The sequence below is a fragment of the Danio rerio genome, chromosome 7, assembly GCF_049306965.1.
Source record: "Danio rerio strain Tuebingen ecotype United States chromosome 7, GRCz12tu, whole genome shotgun sequence".
Lineage (NCBI taxonomy): Eukaryota > Metazoa > Chordata > Actinopteri > Cypriniformes > Danionidae > Danio > Danio rerio.
In genome coordinates, this window is record NC_133182.1 from 47677106 (window position 1) to 47698143 (window position 21038).

At 34.3% G+C, this 21038-nt stretch overlaps 3 protein-coding genes across 4 annotated transcripts; all 3 read right to left on the reverse strand.

Moving 5' to 3' along the window:
- Window positions 1-9536: 9536 nt before the first annotated feature.
- On the reverse strand, window positions 9537-12171 carry si:ch211-260e23.7. Its single transcript, XM_001343790.7, has 3 exons — window positions 12140-12171; window positions 11687-11873; window positions 9537-10512 (listed from the first exon to the last, which is right to left on the reverse strand). Exons 2-3 carry the CDS (start codon window positions 11844-11846, stop codon window positions 10244-10246), a joined length of 429 nt encoding a protein of 142 aa, XP_001343826.1. The 5' UTR covers window positions 11847-11873; window positions 12140-12171; the 3' UTR covers window positions 9537-10243.
- Window positions 12172-13085: 914 nt separating this feature from the next.
- zgc:101715 lies at window positions 13086-14958 on the reverse strand. Of its 2 annotated transcripts, none has more exons than XM_005166454.6 (3): window positions 14877-14921; window positions 14482-14656; window positions 13086-14356 (listed from the first exon to the last, which is right to left on the reverse strand). In XM_005166454.6, exons 2-3 carry the CDS (start codon window positions 14639-14641, stop codon window positions 14091-14093), a joined length of 426 nt encoding a protein of 141 aa, XP_005166511.1. In that variant the 5' UTR covers window positions 14642-14656; window positions 14877-14921; the 3' UTR covers window positions 13086-14090.
- A 216-nt stretch (window positions 14959-15174) lies between these two features.
- si:ch211-260e23.8 lies at window positions 15175-17559 on the reverse strand. Its single transcript, NM_001386751.1, has 3 exons — window positions 17447-17559; window positions 16224-16402; window positions 15175-15667 (listed from the first exon to the last, which is right to left on the reverse strand). The coding sequence occupies exons 2-3, from the start codon at window positions 16387-16389 to the stop codon at window positions 15402-15404; spliced, it is 432 nt and encodes a 143-aa protein (NP_001373680.1). The 5' UTR covers window positions 16390-16402; window positions 17447-17559; the 3' UTR covers window positions 15175-15401.
- Window positions 17560-21038: the final 3479 nt, after the last annotated feature.

Below are 21038 nucleotides of genomic sequence, written 5' to 3' on the forward strand. Positions count from 1 at the left end.
ATGTTAATTTTTATTTGAAAAAAGCAAAACACTTTATTTTCTATTTACTTAGAACATATCAATCAACAATAATTAACTGAACATTAACTGACGTATTAAATATAAAAAGACGTGTAGAGTTAATAAATGCTCAATTAAGTTAATAAATATTACGTTTTTCACCCATTAAACCTTCTTGTAACTTTCTTCTCTCATACTAAAAAGTAAACCAGTTCCTTGATTCCTTGACACATGAAATTGCATAAAAGGTAAAGTTCCACTACATTTTCTACGTTTGTTTTTCTACGAATTATCAGTTCTTCTTTCAGAAATGTATGGTGTAATCTTTCAGTAACTATGACTTTCTTTTTTGGAACATGAATGGAAATTTGTGAGTAATTTAGTTTAAACAATGGAGCTTCATGTGTGTTCTTAAAAAACCACAACAATCTTTTGTTTTCCAAGTTATATTTTTGAGTCAAATGTAATGTGAGGTGACAGTGGCTCAGTGGTTAGCTCTATCGCATTAGAGCAAAAAGTATGGTTTGAGTCCCGGCTAGATCAGTTGGCATTTTTGTGGGGAGTTTGCATGTTCTCTTCGTGTTGGCGTGGGTTTCCTCCGGATGCTCCGATTTCCCCCACAGTCCAAAGACCTGGTATAGGTGAATTGGGTAAGCTAAATTGGCTCTAGTGTTTGTGTGTGGATGTTTCCCAGTACTGAGTTGCAATGTGTAAAACATATGCTGGAAAAGTTGGCGGTTCATTCCGTTGTGGCGACCCCAGATGAATAAAGGGAATAAGCTAAGAGAAAATGAATGAATGAATGAATTTTGCCACTGTGTAATATTGCAGACTCATGAATGAACAAGCAATTTATACAAGTTGAAATTCTAGATGATAAACTTACAGCTGAAAGCAAATTATTAGCTCTCCTTGAAATTTGAATTCTGTTTCAAATGTTTCCCAAGTGATGTTGTAAAAGAGTAAGGACATATTCACAGTTTCCTATATATACACTAACTGAGAAAAGTCTTGTCGGCTAGCCAAGTTTTAGAAACAACAAATAATAATTTGACTTCTAGTTGATCATTTGGTATCAGAAGTGGCTTATATGAAGGGTAAAGGCCTTGATTACACTTATTTTACCTAAATTAAATATGATCATGCCTTGATCATCAATTATTTAATTAGGACTGTAAGGTCTGACTTTGCTTAGGCAAAAGTCTTGTCACTTAACAAAAACAATATAGAATATAAAGTCATGGTGCAGTGGAGGAAGAATTGATATTGTGTATGACTCCCATGTGCTTGGAGGACTGCATCCATACATCTCTGCAATGATTAAAATTACTTTATTTAAGTACTTATATTACTTATATAATAAAGTCATCTGGAATGGCAGAGAAAGCGTTCTTGCAGGACTCCCAGTTCATCAAGATTATTTAGATTCATCTTCAATGCCCCCTCCTTCATCTTACCCCAGAAATGCTCAATAATGTTCATGTCTGGTGACTGGGCTGACAAATCCTGTAGCACCTTGACCTTCTTTGCTTTCAGGAACTTTGATGTCGAGGCTGAAGTATGAGTAGGAGCGCCATCCTGCTGTAGAATTTGCCCTCTCCTGTGGTTTGTAATGTAATGGGCAGCACAAATGTCTTGATACCTCAGGCTGTTAATGTTGCCATCCACTGTGCAGATCTCTCGCACACCCCACACTGAATGTAAACCCAAATTATGATTTTTCCTTCATCAAACTTGACTGATTTCAGTGAGAATCTTGAGTCCATGCTGGTTCCAGTAGGTCATCTGTAGTATTTGTGATGATTGGGATGTAGTTCAACAGATGATTCATCAGAAAAATCTACCTTCTGCCACTTTTCCAAATGATCAACTTGAAGGCAAGTTATTATGTTGCTCTTACAACTGGGATTGACAACAAGACTTTTGTCAGATAGTATATATATATATATATATATATATATATATATATATATATATATATATATATATATATATATATATATATATATATATATATATATATATATACAGTTGAAGTCAGAATTAGAATTATTAGCCCCCTTCGATTTTTTTTTCTTCTTTTTTAAATATTTTCCAAAAGATATTTAACAGAGCAAGGACATTTTTACAGTATGTCTGATAATATTTTTTCTTCTGGAGAAAGTCTTATTTGTTTTATTTCGGCTAGAATAAAAGCAGTTTTGATTTTTTTTTTATGTACCATTTTAGGGACAAAATTATTAGCCCCTTTAAGCTATATTTTTTCTCGATAATCTACAGAACAAACCACTGTTATACAATAACTTGCCTAATTCCCCTAACCTGCCTAGTTAACTTAATTAACCTAGTTAAGCCTTTAAATGTCACTTTAAGCTGTATAGAAGTGTCATAAAAATATCTAGTAAAATATTATATACATTCATCATGGTAAAGATAAAATAAATCAGTTATTAGAAATGAGTTATTAAAATTATTATGTTTAGAAATGTGTTGAAAAAATCTTGAAATTGTGTTGAACTTGGTTATTAAAACTGTTACATTTTAAAATGTATTGGAAAAAAATCAGCTTGTCTTGTGAAATATTTTTAATAGAATTAATAGTTTTTCTTCAGATGTGTGTTGTGATCAAAAATATGTAATATAGATAACATTTAAATACCTATTGCAAAGCAAGTCTTTAAAGCATGTTGGAAATTTATTACATTCGTTTTATGGTTATATGTGAATACATAGAAATGAATAATTATTGATTTGTATTGTTTAGACTACTTCCGTGTTGTGTTTCTGATCTGAATGTGTGACGTGCTGAAATTCCCCACACAGGTTAACCTGAAGACAACAACATTTCCAACATAGAAGCATTTAACGGGAAACATTTACTCGCCCTTTACTTGTTTTAAATCTTTATGAGATTCTATCTTCTGTTAAACACAAAAGGATATATTTTGAAAAATGTTGCAAACTTGTAACTATTGTCTTCCATAGGATTTGTTTATCATATGGGAGTCAATGGTTCCAGTTTTTTTTTTTTATGTATTATGTTCAACAGAACAAAGAAACTCACAAACGTTTTAAGCATGTAAAGTGTGAGCAATTTGAGGAAATGTTAGAATATTCATGTTGGGTGAACTACCACTTTAATTATAAAACCGTTCATGAGGCACAGTTGTTTTTAAAAGATCTTTTATATGAGTAAGGAATCTGGCATAGTGCAGACTGGTAGAACAGGCATAATTGTGTGACTTACAAATCAAAAACATCCTTCTCTGTGTTAAACAATTACTTTGTTTCAGGCAATTAATCTTAAAGTGAACAGAGAGTGCATCAATTTAGCATCATTTTTACCAAGGCTTAGAGTTGTAAGTGAGCTGTAATATACACATGCAAGATGACGAAGTTCATAACAATTGCACACTCACTATATGGTGGGAGGAAAGAAGTAAACAACTGTTAAAAACAGATTTTCACTCTTGCTTAATGTGCCCTACAAAAGTTCCACGACAGGCTTTTGGCACTCTGGGTGGAAAAATACATATACAGTAACTAAGAAAACCAGTTGAGCAGGCAAGTTCAACTTTCACATGCTCGACTGGTTACCATAAATAGACAAACAAGAAACACAACACACTAGTCTATTTAAAGTGATAGTTCACTCCAAAATGAACATTTCCTCACATTTACTCACATTCAAATGGCTACAAACTAGTGAATTTCTTTCTTCTGTTAAAAACAAAGCAAGAAAAAAATCAAACCTATTTTTTTTTTCAAAAGAAGAAAAAACTTAATTCAAACAGGTTTGGAACAAGTAAGGAGTGAATGAGGACAGAATTTTCATGTTTGGATGTACTATACTTTTAAAAACACTCACTGCCTATACCAGCGGTATAATATTAATACAAGTGTCAATGAACCAAACAAATTATAGAGAAGTGACACATTCTGAAAGGTTTCAAGCTGTATCAGAAACTCCTACACATTACTGTCTGAGCAGAGCTTGATTCTGGGAATTAGAGCAAAGCCAAGTTCATGATAAAGTCTACAGATTATTTGCAAGCAGAATGGCAGTAAAATGTTGTGGAAGCACAAAGGAAGAAAAGAAATACACAGTAAATGTGACTATACTGTAAACGCACAGGTTTGTCTTAAAATAACATTTTAAAATATTGGTCCATTAGATAATGTATTTGCTAACATAAACATATAGTAATACATTTATTATGGTATTTAATCATCTTTGTTAATGTTATTTAAGTTAAGAAACGTTAGTTCTTGTTAACTCATGGTGCATAAATTAATGTTAACAAGCATAACTTTGGGTTTTTAATAATGTATTAGTAAAAATTGAACTATGATCAGTGGTGGAAATAGTACTGAATAATTATAGTGAAGTAAAAATACCAAACCTTAGATACTTAGTAAAAGTATCTGTTGTAAATATTTCTGTGCATGAGTAAAAAGACCTTTCAAACTCAAGAGTAGGGAGTACGGAGTATTACGCTGTGAAAAGCTGATGCATTTACATCTAATTTGTGGATGTGTGTAAACGTAACATTCTGTAGTGGATTTAGTTATTGCCCAGCAGGCACACAACGCCAAAAGACGTTGATATTATGTTAAATTTAGGTCGTAATGTCAGGTGTCCAAAATTCAATGTCTAGTCAGCATCTATAAACCAACTTTATTTTGATGTCTAATAACGATGTCAAATGAAGTTGAAATTTGGTTGATATTATTAGGTTGTGTTGGAAAATGACCAAAATTCAACATCGAGCCAACATTTTAATCAGCGTCATGTTGATTTCAGACATGGACATTTACTCGTCAGGTATGGCAACCAAAATCCAACAATTGATAGACACTAATATACACACAACATCAAACTATAACATCATTTAGGTTGATTTTAAGTTGGACATGGAATATTAACATTAGCCTTATGTTGGGTTCTGATGTCAACCCAATTTTCTTTTCTAAACAAAATGCAACGTTCCCACGACGTTGGGGTACAGCATCAACCTGACATCATGTTGACATCTTGTGCCTGCTGGGTGTTTAAAGCCATTTCGGTCATCATACAGTAAACATCCATCATCTTTTATCAGTGACATGCATCTAAACAGTCTCTAGGTCAATACGTCTAACGGTTGTGGACATCTTCTTGGACACTTAATGCTTCCAAACAGTTTGCTGCGATTATAAACCACTTATGTCTTGAGGCAGTTCATTATGTGACAAGAAAAAAGAAAGTAGTGACTGCAGGTTGAAGGAAAGTAGTGGAGTAAAAGTACAGATACAGCTCTAAAAATTTACTCAAGGGAAAATAAAAGTACATACTTTTAAAACTACTTAGTAAATTACAATTTCTGAGAAAAACTCAATTACAGTAATTTGTTACTTTACACCACTGCCTGATTAATTAATGCTTTACAAGGATATTCATACTTAGTTATTGTTAGTAAATACAATAACTAGCATGGGTTATTATACTAAAGAATTACCAAAAATGAAATTAAAATAAAATAAATATCAATATTAACTAGTTTATTATTACCTGGATTTTATTAAGATATGAAGTGTTTATTAGTGCTTATAATGTAGATATTCTGCATTATCTTATTTGACATCCATAACACTTCACAAACCTATATTACCTTAAAGAATATTATTAAGCAGCAATTTAGGAGTTTATTGAACTGAAAGTCATAGTCAATGTTAATAGATATAATAGTACCTTAATGTACCTTAATGGTCAGATGGCATTTCTGTGTGTAGTTTGCATGTTCTCCCTGTGTTGGCGTGGGTTTCCTCTGGGTGCTCTGGTTTTCCCCACAAGTCCAAAAACATGTAGTTTACAGGTGAATTTGGTTAAATTTACTGTATGTAAGTCAATGAGTTTGTATGGATGTTTCCCAGTGATGGGTTGCAGCTGGAAGGGCATCCACTGCGTAAAACATTTGTTGTGTTTGCCCCATATTAATAATAGGACCAAGCCGAAAAAATAGAATGAATGAATAAAATTAAGTAAACACCTGAATTTTTGTGTTTAAAGGTGTTTCGTTCATACTACTCACATTCATACGTTATATTTTAACAGTCATGAAGTAAATTCAACTGTACTATACAAGGAAGAAACTTATTGTTGTTGGTGACAAATTATTACGTTATTCAAGCACCTTGTCAACCCTCATGCACCTAAAATAAATGGTATTTTTGCTGCCAACAAACTTACAGTCAATGCTTGGGGCTATACGCGGTTTGTTTTGTTGTTCCCCACTCCCTTTTTGGCAATCACTGCATTTGTTATTTTAGCAATGGCATAATGACAACAAGTAGATATTTTGGTCTCCACCTAAGCTGCTGATAAAACACTATGATTTGAGTCCATACCTGAATATTATCGAGACAGAATGTGATCTTGGACAGAGGTAAGAAATAAAAATCAATCTAAAGAAAGTCGAGGAAGTGCTGGTGTTTTCATAAAGAACCGGGTATTCTTCAGAGTTGACTCAAAAAGTTCAGTGCAAAGGCGGATCACACTATATACTCAATTTGTCTGAATTTATTTAGTTCTTTTTTACCTTGTGTACACATTTTCAATACTTGTGGTGGTGGACCTAAACTGGTGTTTTTAGTGTGGTTTTCTCTGTTCTGACAGGATGTGAATGTGGTGAGTGCTATTAGAGAAGTTGTTTTAAGCACATGTGAACTAGACCGAATCAGCACAGTACATAATAATTGGGTTACTGTGGTTTAATGGCCAACCACTTCTCATTTTTAAAGAAATGTTGTGATGAGGAAAACTTAACAAAATGATGGCATCAACGACTTCATATTAACCAATTTTTCAAACATGAAAACAAACACACTGTCTTCTCTAAACTCAAGAAGCAAGACTGCCAGCACAACATAATAGGTGAAACAATGATTAGATTTCAATTAATAAAGTCTGTCATGTGAAGACTCCTCTTCATTTTGATGATATTTGAATATAAACGTCATTTCAGTCTACACAAACAAACCAAATATCACGTACATGCTATTTCAGTGAAATTACAATCACTCTTTTTGTTGTTGTTAAATTCATTCGTTCAATCATTTACTGCTGCTTTTCCTGGGCCAGATCGCAGGGGCAGCAGTCTTAGGAGAGAACCCCAGACTTCCCTCTCCCCAGACACTTCCTCCAGCTCCTCCAGGGGGATCTCGAGGCGTTCCCAGGCCAGCCGAGAGACATAGTGCTTCCAGCGTGTCCTGGGTCTTCCTCGAGGCCTCCTCCTGGTGGGACATGCCTGGAACACCTCCCTAGGTAGGCACCCAGGAGGCATCCTAAACAGATGCCCGAGCCTCCTCAGCTGACTTCTCTCGATGTAGAGGAGCAGCGGCTCTACTCCGAGCTCCTCCTGAGTGTCAGAGCTTCTCACCCTATCCATAAGAGTGCGCCCTGCCACCCTTCGAAGTAAACTCATTTCGGCTGCTTGTAATCGAGATCTTGTCCTTTCGGTCATTACCCAAAGCTCATGACCAAAGGTGAGAGTAGAAATGTAGATGGCCGGTAAATCGAAAGCTTTGCCTTTCGGCTCAGCTCCTTCTTTACCGCATTACTGCTGCAGCTGCACCAGTCCACCTGTCAATCTCACATTCCATCCTTCCCTCACTCGTGAACAAAACCCCAAGATACTTAAAACTCCTTCACCTGGGGTAAGGACTTTCCTCCAACCTGGAGTTAAATATTTATGTAATTATTTATAGAGTCATTTCTTTAAAAACTAATCTAGTAATGCTACATGAAATCAAATGTCTGTGGGCAGTAATGTTTTAAAGATATTTTATTCAACCACGCTGCTTTAAATTGGTCAAATATGACAGCAAATACATGTAAAATATTACAATTTTCTTTCTCTTTTTAATAATGATAATGACATTTTTTTTTCTTGAACAACAAATCAACATATCAGAAAGATTTCTAAAGAATTGTAGTGGAGTGAATAAAATTCAGATTTGCCATCACAGGCATACATTACATTAGTCTCACTGTGTGCGTGCGTGGTCGTACATGTTTGCATGTGTGCTTTGCAGAACTTTTGGTGAGCATAAGACTATTCTGGTAGTAAATAGCACAGCCTTATCTCACAAGTAAACATAACTATTTTACATTTTGTCAGTTAAGTGGCTAATTCATACAAATTATATGGAAATATTATCGTATATGAAAATGTATAACTTTAAAAAGGAGGTGTAGCACCTAACCCCACTCTTAAACCCAGGGGTGTCCAAACTTTTTTGTATGAAAGGCCAAAAACCAAATATCATTGATAGCCATGGGCTGAGGACAAATATACCAAACACTTTTACATTAAAGTTGCTAATATAAGTTATTGGCAAAAAAACATAAACAATCACATTTATGACACAGTGGAGTTCAGTGCAGAATGCTGTCAAGTAGAATCTGCCTTTGCCTTGATTTGCTCACCAAAGTCCTCTATCCGTCAGGTGACAGTACGCACATTTTAAACAAAATCAGATAAATTTACACCATTTAAATTGACATTTAATTTCAGTTAGCTTTTTTGTAGCTTAACAATTTAACAAACAAATAAAGGGTTGCATAAAATTTTAAATGAAAACCTCTAAACCCTCCCATTCTCATTCACCTCTCAGATGTCAAAGGCTACCATGGGACAACTTTGGCCCGCAGACCCTAGTTTGGGCATCTTTGCTTAAACCTAATTGTTATTAAGGAAGAGCAACTCATTCTAAATTGCATAAATTCAAATGAATTAGCCACTAAATCAAAAAAATACTAATGGCTTTCAGATTGTGTTGTAGCTATTATAAGCCAGGTAAACACAAACTAATAAACAAAAAATTTAGAGTACGGTACATGCATTGATTGGTTTTCCAGCAAATATAATAATACAATGTTAAAAATGATTGCTACATGTTGTTACAAAGTTTGCAGCACTATTAAAAAACTAAAATTGTGTGAGGGTAATAAAGTTGTCATTGTGTATTTAGTGTCCTCTTAGACTTTCCTCAGTTAACAATGCAGTTAAAACTAAAAAGCATTTAAATTCATTCATTCATTTTCTTTTGGCTTAGTCCCTTTATCACCTGGGGTCGCCACAGCGGAATGAACTGCCAACTTATCCAGCATATGTTTTATATTGCAGATGTCCTTTCAGCTGCAACCCAGTACTGGGAAACATCCATACACACTGATTCACACATATACACTACGGACAATTTAGTTTATTCACTTCACCTGTACTCCATGTCTCAGACCACTGAGTCACCCTATATATATATATATATATATATATATATATATATATATATATATATATATATATATATATATATATATATATATATATATAATTCCGATAATGAACATTTATATCTGACTCTGAATCAGGTCATATTCTGCATTTTTTGTAAAGTATAATTTAGCAAATTAAATAAATAAATATGTATATATATTTTTGATTTTAGACAACTAGTAACAAGAAAAAATCATCGAAATAAAAATTATGTCAATATATTCTCACTTTCTTTTACAGAGATTGTTTTTTGAGAAATGTCTTTTAAATCCACACAGTGCATGTGCAAGTGTAAACAAAACTGACGTTCATTTTTACATTGTTCCATAGAACAAAAACAAGTCTTACAGGTTTCGAACCGCATCATGGTAAGAAATGACAGAATTTTTTTCTTTTTTTGTCCTTTTATCTGTACTGAAATGGCTCGTCACGTGCTTTAGAAAGCACATGTTCTAGAAATGATAAACAGTTACTTAATCAGAAGCCTAAACATGCTAAATTTTTGCAATTTGAATTATCATATGAAACTTTAAAAAAGCAAAAAAAAAGAAAAGGAATAGACCATGATGCCTACAGTACACATATTACGTTATAATAAAGCAACAACAAAAAAACTAATGAAGCTCTTCATATTGTTAAAGGTAACACCTTAATTTAAATCATAATATACGGAATTAACAAATCATAAACTAGCACTTCTAGCTTGATAAACAATTGATTAGCTGTTTGTTAGTTAGTAGGATAGAAGTTGGGTTTAAGTTTTGTATAGGATTAGGGATTCTGAATAAGATCATTCTGTATAATTACTAATGAATTATGTTTATATCTTTATAATAGGTAATAAGCCAGTAGTTAATATCTTGAATTATGAGCTAAACTAAAGTATTACCAAGTCAAACCTAGACTAAGCAGCTGTCAATAACCCACTAATTTTGTCCATATTCTATTTTGGCTCCGAGCTCTTTTGTTGCAAAAGAGATCAAAGTAGTAAGCACTCGCATCTGTAGAGAGGAGTTACCCATCACTAGTAAAATGAGTTGTGCCATGTCAACCCAATCCAGATTGCCCAGCACGGCCATGACCTCAGAGTACAGTTTGTTCTTCTGTTGGGGAGGCATCTCCATGATGATCTGATGTAGAGGATGGAATTTGCCACTAGTCATCCACCATCCAAATGCACCTCCCAAAGCACCGCCTTTAAGCATCAAGAAAACAAATAAATTAAGTGTATTAACTTTCAATTGTAATCAAGCTAAAAGACCTTAAAATCCACTGTGTTGATTGATTTATTTGTACTTTATCTGTATGGTTTAATTATAATTAGAGATGTCAAAGAACACTTTTTTTTGCTGTTTCAGTGTGCAATTTTTATTTATTATTATTTTTTATTAAACTTAATTATTGGTAACTTTTTATTGTGATACATCCACAATCACACACTTCCCAACTATCCACTTGTCATAAACCTATTTAAGTTTCTTTTTTTCTGTTAAATATGAAAAAAGATATTTGCTAACAAAAGCTGGAAACCTGTAACCATTGACTTCTACAGTATTTCTTTTTTACTTACTTTGGAAATCAAGGGTAAGCAGTTTCCAGATTTCTTCAAAATATCTCTCCTTAGGTTCAACAGAAAAAAGAAACTCAAAATGGTTTGGAACCACAAGAGAATGAGTAAATTTTCATCTTTGGTCAAAGTATCCCTTAAACTTCATGATATAGAGAAGTGGTTAATGAAATTCTGCTCAAGCTGTCAAACTGACTTAAATCAATTGCTTACAACAACAACAACAACAACAACAACAATAATAATAATAATAATAATAATAATAATAATAATAATAATAATAATAATAACTGTCATTATTTCTTCACCCTTGACTTGTTACAAACGACAAGTTTTTATTGTTGTTGTTCCTTTAAAAAAATAATAGGATATAGAAAATGTCATAAATAATATTTGCTTTTCCTTCTATAGATGTCATAGTTACATGTTTTCAGATATATTTTCTTTGGTGCTCAACATAATAAAAAAAAAAAAAAAACTCAAACTGGCTTTGAAATAAACTGGCTTCAAAGTGTGTAAATGATGTATTCCCTTCCATTAAATTCCTCTAAAAAGGAATTTTCAGATTTTGATAAACCAAGAGATTTTTAACAAGGACTAAATTGCACAAAATAACTGTTCGCCAGAATATCAAAGTACGCAAACAAAGTAGCCTAAATACTGTCAATTTTGATTTCATGACAGTATATCAAAGATATACTTTATTTTAGATTGTATTAAAGCACCACCTAGTGGTTACAAAGTGCATTGGGTTAAAGTTTACAGATGACATCAAATCAAGCACACGAGTGTACATACATACCAATAAATATACCGGGTGGACCTCCGAGCAGACCACCTACAAAAGCCCCTCCGCCGGCTGCTGCAGCCCCTTTGCTGGAGTTCTGGAGAGCCGCTTTAATCTGTCTGCTCTCTGAAACCCTACAGCAGAGACCCATCACATCGTCTATTTGACGGTTCATTATGTTGTGCTAAAAAAAACCCACAGCCTACATGGAGAAACATGAATCAAAGAGCTGTCTATTCTCAATTGCAGAAAGACTGAACACTGTACACAATGCATTTAACATATTGTTATATAAAACAACAACCAGCTGTATGTAGCCTATGATGTTGTGAGGAAAAACAAAACTAAACTAAACTAGTTACACATAATAACATATCTACAATAAAGACCTACGACTGTTTTATTTAACGCTGTGCCACGTAACAAATTAATTCAGAGCTTTGGTAAAACTTGCAGACTTCAGCCTACCTCTGCTTCTGCTTCGACTTTACTTTCGGATTGAGAAATCAATCTGCGAGTGACGTCATCATCACGCTTCCGCGCTCTGCTCCTCCGTCTATAGGTGGTGTTATGGTGCTTGTTTGATAATCATTTAATTTATATCAGAGTTTGACCGCAACATAATACAACTTTGATTGATAAACTGTCAAACAATTAGCAAGAAAACAGTGCAATACTCTTCTCATTAGATCTACCTGTTTAAAATGTACACCTGTCATGAAATTAATCCTGGGTATAGTACAGTGTCCATGCAGCAAAATAAAAAATTAAAAAAATAGAAAATTAAATCTAGCTTTTAAATGGATACTTTCTATGGATGCTATACAATAAGATATTTGTGCAAATAATTTTTTACACAACAAATTAGTCATAATCAAGCCAAACAATCAACAGCTGAAATGTATATTGTTTTGATCAATTTTGCTTCTAAGTCATTTTAATATAAATAAAATAATGTGTACATATTTATTTAGACTTTGGAAAATCTAATTTCAATGTCTAAGTCGCTTTGGGGGAAAAAACAAATGTCTTGTATACAAATAAATGTAATGCAAATTTAAATGTGGCTGTTTTGCATAAAGGTGTAGACGGTTCTTTTTGTAACACTAGAGCATGAAGAATGATTGATTATTTTTTTCCCACTGAGATGACTAGTTTAAAATTCCAGGAAATAACTATTTTCCTGTTTACTAAGTGTATGAGGATAATGATAGTGTAAAGAAGAGCCCGAAATATATTGGGGGAAAATGAGAAGATGAAAAAGGGAAGAGATAACCTTATAGAAAAAGCTTTTAAATATTTTGCAGGCTAAGGAATTATATATCCTTTTTCACTTCCATCCAAAGCAAAACCCAAAACAAGCCCCTCTTAACATAGTCATCACACAAAATACAGTAGGAAATGGTAGACATTCTGAAAAGAGTCAACTATATGCTGATTTATTTAGCAAACCCTCATCCAGTTTTAGTTCATTTACCAAAGAATAGCCTAGGTGGATGTGTAATTTCTAGGTCTGAAATTTTGTCAGCAGCCTGGCCCTGTCTTCACAGTCATATCCAGTACAACATTTGTTACTTCATGCAAACATCTTCTTGTTTAATGAACGTATAAAAGCATCATGTCCTGTAATCATTTAGTAAGTTTTACTTGGAGACATTTCTATTGCTTTGACTGATTTTAAATTTTTGGTCGCTGCTCTAAATGGTCAACTTTCACTTTACCCACTGAGGTGTCAAAGTAAATACAATAAGAAAAAAAAAAAAAAAAACATCTTGGAACAGCCAAGCCATAAAAGACAATCACATTTATAGGCTGATGCAGTCAGTGAGATAATCTTAAAAATGCAGTATTTTTATTCAGTGGGGATGCATTAACCTGATTAGAAGTGAGAGTAAACATTTCTGTTTCAAAGAAATAGTGTTCAGTTTAATCTTTCTTTACATTATTGAATCTTGGGGGAAACTAAATGAAAATCTGATCTATTAATTGATCAGCAGCAAACCTGTAAATTAAATGAGTTCTGAAATATCACGTGGCATAGAAGACTGGAGTACTGATGCTGAAGTCCAGTGTCTGGGAGCTGACTTGCACATGCATGCTCAGACATGAAGTCTCAGACATAGACACATGCACTTCAACAAAGCAAAAATAAGCTCTTATAACAAGAATAAAAAATACATTTTAAAATGGTTCACTTCTGTTTGGATGTCATGTCAGAACTTCTTAAAATAACCAATAAACACATGCAACAGATGCACGATGATACATAGCTAAATAGAGCATTTTTAAATCAATATTTGTTTATAATTACTTTACTGCCAGTTTTCTGAAGTGTTTCTTTTATCATTACTTTAAGTTGCCAAATGAATAAATGTCCTAAATGTCTTAGAAAGCTGACCTGTAACATTAACTCTAGTGGTCAATCCTCAAACTTGACCTCAGCTTTAAGCTGGTTTTTAGTATAACTGAGTATAGCACCCAGCACTTGCTCTTGTAGAGAAGAATTCCCATGAACCTGAGCCATCAGCTGAGGAACGTCAGTCCATTTGAGTGAACCCACTATGGCCATGACATCGGAGTACAGTTTGTCCTGCTGTGAAGGAGTCAGTTCCATGAGGATTTCAGGAAGAGGTCTGAACTGGCCACTGGTCATCCATGCTCCCAGCGCACCTCCCACTGCAGCACCTTCGATAAATCAATATGGTATCAAATGACATGATAATGACATGCAATGATGATACAGCACCATCATGTGGTCAAACAGAGAGTTTGCGGCTTTGCGCATGCAAAATAAACATCTGAAAACGCACCGAGTGCAATGCCAGCTGGACCTCCAATCAGTCCTCCGACAAAAGCACCTCCACCGGCAACTGCTGCTCCTTTCGCCGAGCCTTTAAATGCGGCTTGTATCTTCTTATCGGCGGAGATTTCACAGCAAAACTTTATAATATCATCTTTTCGATTCGCCATTTGAGGTGTTATTGCCTAAACCGGGCGATAAACAACGATAAATGAGTTCAAACTCAAAAATATAAGCGGTATTAACGCTGTAAGTAGGTAGCTAATATAAAAAAAATCATTTTAACCATTTCGTAGCTCTTGATTTTTCATGTCAATTTACTACAAACTGTAACTTTAAAAGTCACTTGCCAATAGCCTTACTTTTTTAGACTAATAGACGTTTTAGAAGGTTTAAAGTTCTTACCTGAGGTAGCCTACTAATGCAGAGTTGGATCACGTTCAAATTACTTTCGGTCTTACCCTCATGGCTCTTATGACATGGACTTCCGCACTTTGCAGCTTGTGCGAGCCATTGTTCTTAGCAGTCATTTGAATGTTGACTTCAGTCACTCTGATTTTAATCAGGTAGAACTGTAGTTTACCCATGCAGCAGGAAATTCACCTGACATGACAATAAACTAGAAGAAAGAACATTTCACTAATTCTTTCATAAAATTAATACGTTAAAAGAAGTTCACTCAAGTTTAACATACACCTTAATCCATCACAGAAATTGAATTTTTATTATGTATAGAATTGATCCACAGAAATAACTTTATTAGAGTACTTCCATTGTGCACAAGAAAGTAATGTGCTTCACACCATACACATGTTATTGCTTTTTGTTTTAATAATAAAGAAGAGAAGTTGCAGAAAAACAGGAACAGTGGCAGATCTGTCTGTCGTAATTAAAAAGGAAACACTGCTGCTTGCTTTAACTCTTTATTGGTCACTTTCCATACTGCAATTCAGCATTGAGCTCTTTCGTGGCAAAAGTGTGTATAGCAGCAAGAACTTGCTCCTGCAGAGTGACGCTTCCCATAACCAGAGCAATGAGACTAGCCACATCTGTCCAGTTCAGAGAGCTCAGAGCAGCCATGATATCAGAGTACAGGACCTCCTTGTATTTAGGGGGAAGCTCCTCAATTATCTCAGGAAAAGGTTTGAATTGGCCACTGGTTATCCAAGTTCCCAGGAGACCTCCCAAAGTACCACCTAGAATAATATGACATATAAGTATATCTGAAGGTCTGTAACATTAATAAACTCAGTGTTTAACATTCAAACACTACATCAAGGCAAACATTTATGAATTCATGATTTCAAATAATGATAAGTACCCAAAAAGGTAATAAGTATAAATTAAAGGGTTTTTTATTGGTATTGATGGTATTGTCTAAAAATTAGGTACTTTACATGAATAATTATTTTAGATTTATAAAAATTGTCCTTTGAAGATCTTTTCCTAAAAAGGTTGTTTGGGGAGCTAAAAAGTTTCTTCTTTGGCATCACAGTAAAAAAAGTTATTTTATGTCTTCCTAGCACCTTTATCTTTCAGAGTGTAATAGCCCAATTTGAAATCAAAACTTCTTTGTGCATTGACAAAAGTCTAGACTAAAGCCCTGAATAACCACTGACCCTAGAACCTTAAAAATAAGGTTGTGAAACACAGCGCTCAGCTATTAAATATGGTATTATAACACTCTCCTGTGATGAAATACTGTAGATGAAAGTTCATGTATTGCACTAAAAGAGGCTTGATTGATCCTACCAACAGCTATTCCGGCTGGGCCTCCGACCATTCCCCCTACAAAAGCACCTCCACCCGCTGCTGCTGCTCCCTTTCCAGAGCTCTTCACTGCTGCTTTGATCTTCCTGCTGGCTGAGACCTCACAGCAAAGCTGCATCACATCATCCACTCGACTGCTCATTGTCATGTCAGAAGAGACCCTAGAAATAAACAATAATAGATCATTTGACCTTTTACACAAGAATGAGAAGAATAGAAACTTCCATTCATATGCAAATGTAAACCAAACCTATTTTGATCAAGTTTCTTTTTGAGCATCAGGAACCATTGTAACTAGCATACTGTTGAAAGCATATTTATTTTTTGCGTAACACTCTCAGAAATAAAGATATGAGAGCATTCACTGAAGCAGTACCTTTGCAAAAAATATAACATTTAATCTAAAGTGTCCATATTTGTACCTCAATGGTACATATAGTCTGTAGAACGTATAAAAGTGTACATCTTGAAATCTTTATAAAGTTACTTATATATACAGTGCTCATCATATAAGTACCCCCCTCACAAATCTATCTTTTAAATTCACATTTTAATAGGAAGCTATTCAATATTATATTTGTGCATATATTGTACATTAGATTAGTCAGTACGGAAGCCAAATCTGGAACTTATCTAACAAATTAACTTACCATAATGGTCCAAAAACTAGTACACCCAAATGTTATAGAAAAATATTAAATACAAATTTAAACAGAGAAAAATCAAGAGAAATTAAATTTTTGCAATATTTTGCTTGAGTTTATTTGTATTATCTTTCAATTTCTAAAAATGTTTGGTGACTAAAATATTATTAATATTAATAAAATATATCTGTTTAATAAATCTGTTTTGTTTAAATGCACCAAAATACACTGCCTATATTCACAGAGAAATGGAGAAAAATATATATATATTTTAAATGGGGTTTACTCAAATATGCTCCGCACTGTATACTTTTAGGTACAGATATGTACCTTTTGAATATATAACTCCCAGAGACAGCTCTCATAACTGTATTTATGAGTTGATTTAGGTTTCTGTGCACTTAGTAATATTATTTATTTATATTTCATTAAATTCTGCTAGCAAATATGAAAAGTTTATGAACAAAATTTGTACACTTATTTGGAGCATAGCCGACATCAATAATGATATACAAATTTAATAAGCGCTAAAACTTTAGAACTTGTTTTTAAAGCACTTACCTTTTCTTTTTTAGAGAGGAGCTCCCTTATGCCTGTTTTATTCACGCTGGTTAAAGTCAGTGTGGGATTGCTCAAGTACTCCACACTTTCACTGTCTTCTCATCTGATCTGGTGTAATCTGTCTTGTGGAACCTCTCGATTTAAAGGGGCCATGAGCTGAAAATTTGAATTCCCTTTGAGCTTTTGACATCACTATACCACCAATTTGTAGACATTAAGAAATTAATTTAAAAAATAAGAGACAAAACAAAAGATTACCCATAAAAAATACTATAGTATTTTAAAATATATAATACTTTTTGTGTTTTACAGACAATTACTTGAATTAATCTGTTTTGGTAAATAGTTACTGTGGTAATACAACAGCTACTAATAAGTTACCAAATACATTAAGGTCTCTATATAATACTATACACCACACTGTTGTAAATCCTAAAGTATACTAGAGTATATAAAGTATATTCATTACAGTTTTTTTAGTTCACTAGTTATTGCTGTATGGGGTATAGCATTCATAACAATGCTGTAAATACACTTATGGTTAAAAACTATTTAAGTTACTAATGTTTTGTTTTTATTGTTGTACAGTGCAGAGTTGTTGTGTTTTGTTAAACATTACTACACTGAAAGAAAGTATGTATATTTATATAGCACATCTCTATTCCCATTACACACCAGCTGTAGGTGGAGAGACAATGATGGAGCCATTGATAGAGCCAATTCAGTGGATGTGGATGAATGGGAGGCCATGCAATACTGATAGAGGGATTTGGCCAGGATACTCTTTAGTCCCCCAGGATGTTTTAAAATAGTTTAAATGGCAACTTTGTTGGGACCTCAGTGTAAAATTTAATCTAAAAGACTCAATGCTCAATGCTGGAAAGTTTGAATGTCTCAATCCAGACAGAAAGACTGATTATATTTGATTTTATTGTCTTCAATCAAGTGGAGTCACACAGTAGTCTAGTGTAGACATATTATAACATGAGGAATAATATAATAGAAATAATAGTCATAAATATAGAGGATTAGTAAAATGCTGTTCATTTGTTTGTTTTGATTTCCAGCATTTTAGTTTTTAATGGAGATACAGTCTAACAATAGTAAAAAAAGTCAAAAAATAATAATAAGAAGAAAAGAGAATGCAGTGTCTGTTATGAAATCCAGTGCTATGTGTAATAACCATGATGAGTAACCATGTTTTTAAAGTAAACGTGCCATCATTACTTTTTCTATTATCATTTAACATTTACATGATTATTTATACTTTAACCAAAATAAACTGGTTGTTTTCAAGGTAATCAAGGCAGTATCCACATACATACAAACTCAAAACTGCAACTCAGTCAGCGCTTCTTTCCATGTCTTGAATGCAGCATGATTTTTAAAATCTCTCTAAATCCTTCAAACCTCAGCAAACATAGTAAAGGTGGAAATAAACAGTTCATTATGACCCTTTTATTTGTTTTATGTATGACAGGCGTCACACAATATAATAAATTATCCTACAAATCCTGCTAGTTCCAAACTTTAGACACTCAAATGAGATGAATAGATGAAATCCATTTTAATCTGTTTAGTCATGCTGAGATGTTTCTTATAAGGTGGGTTTTCTGACATTTTGAGATCATCAAACAAAATAAAGAAGTCTTTTGATCAGAGACTGCACCACACAGTGTAGCCCCTAGAGTGCAACATTACGTCTGTGATCCCACCACAATCACCCAGACCAGGGTGTGTTGAGGCAAATTGGAGCTAAACCATGCAGGGACACCGGCCCTCCAGGACCATGATTGGTAACCCCTGAATTAGAGGAACTGTAGGAGAACCAACAGTTTTAACCTAAAAATGATCAGCCTGAAATTCCAAACAATATTCAATTGAATTCAATTCACCTTTATTTGTATAGCGCTTTTACAATGTAGATTGTGTCAGAGCAGCTTCACATAGAAGATCATAGTAAATTGAAACAGTGTAGTTCCGTTTTCAGAGTTTAAGTTCAGTTCAGTTTAGCTCAGTTCAGTGTGGTTAAATAATCACTACTGCAACTCCAAACACTGAAGAGCAAATCCATCGATGCGCAGCTCTACAGATCCCAAACTCTACAAGCCAGTGGCAACAGCGGCGAGGATAAAAACTTCATCAACTAGCGAAAGTCAGGAATTAAAAAAACTCAGCAAAGACTCATATGTCCCTGAAGCGTCACAGGAATCATGACCACCACAGCAGCTGCACAGGATACAATATCTTTCAAGGCATTGCATACAAAAGTCAGACAGCCACTATAGGGTATTCAAAGCTGACCCCAGACCTGTAATACTGATTCACAAATGAATAGAACACACACACACACACACACACACACACACACACACACACACACACACACACACACACACACACACACACACACACACACACACACACACACACACACACACACACACACACACACACACACACACACACACACACACATAAAAAACACAATCGGTTTCTTACTCAAGGCTTAGTGTACTCTAAGCTGTCTTATCAAAATGTTTAAAAACTGGTATTATTAACATCCAAACAGCTTGCATAAAGGAATTAACTTTAACAGATTTAACACATAAAATGGCAAATAATTCAGGAAACAGTTGTTTTCAATTCTCCGAGAGTAAGGCTCCATTCAAGAGGTCTCCATGACCTCTGACCTGGCTTGGTAGATCCTGAGGAAACATCCTTTGGCATTCAGAACAAACCATGACAAACACATTATTCCAGTTTTGCTCTGAAGTGGGATGACACTAAGGTCATCATATAATTTAAGCCCTTAAATACTCAACTTTATTAATAATCATAAAGACATAAGAAATTATGTCTTACTCCATCCTATAGGGAACATCCATCAGAAAATCCATGCCTTCAGAACAAAGGTGAGACAATAAATTGTGGGTGCGTGTGTGTTTTGTAGCATACATTAAACATGATTAATTCTTGAAAAAGAGACAGCATAATTATTTTAATTTTATTATGATCCATGTTATATATGCAGGGCCACATGGTGGCTCAGGGGTTAGCACTGTCACCTCACAGCAAGAAGGTCGGCTGGTTAGAGTAACGGCTGAGTCAGTTTGCATTTCTGTGTGGGGTTTGCATGTTCTCCCTCCTCCAGGTGCAGGTATAGGTGAATTGAATAAACTAAATTAGCCGCAGTGTATGTGTGTGCATGTGAGTGTGTATGTGTGTTTCCCAGTACTGGGTTGCAGCTGGAAGGGCATCCGCTGCGTAAAACATATGCCCGATAAGTTGGCGGTTTATTCCTCTGTGGTGACCCCTGATGAATAAAGGGACTAAGTCGAAGGAAAATGAATGAATGAATTATATACGCACTAGCTTCACAAAATCATTGTTTTCAGCTGTAACAGCCTGCCCTGGTGGTTTGATGAGTTGAAAAAACAGTGATCTGACACCAAATTACAAATAAGTTTGAGTGCCAAAGCAAGCTTTAAATTTATTTTTGAAATAAAATAATGAAACATCACACTCTCTTAGTTCTGTTGAGTTTTATCCAGTGCAAATGTAGTTTTTTGCAGAGCCGTTTTACTAATTC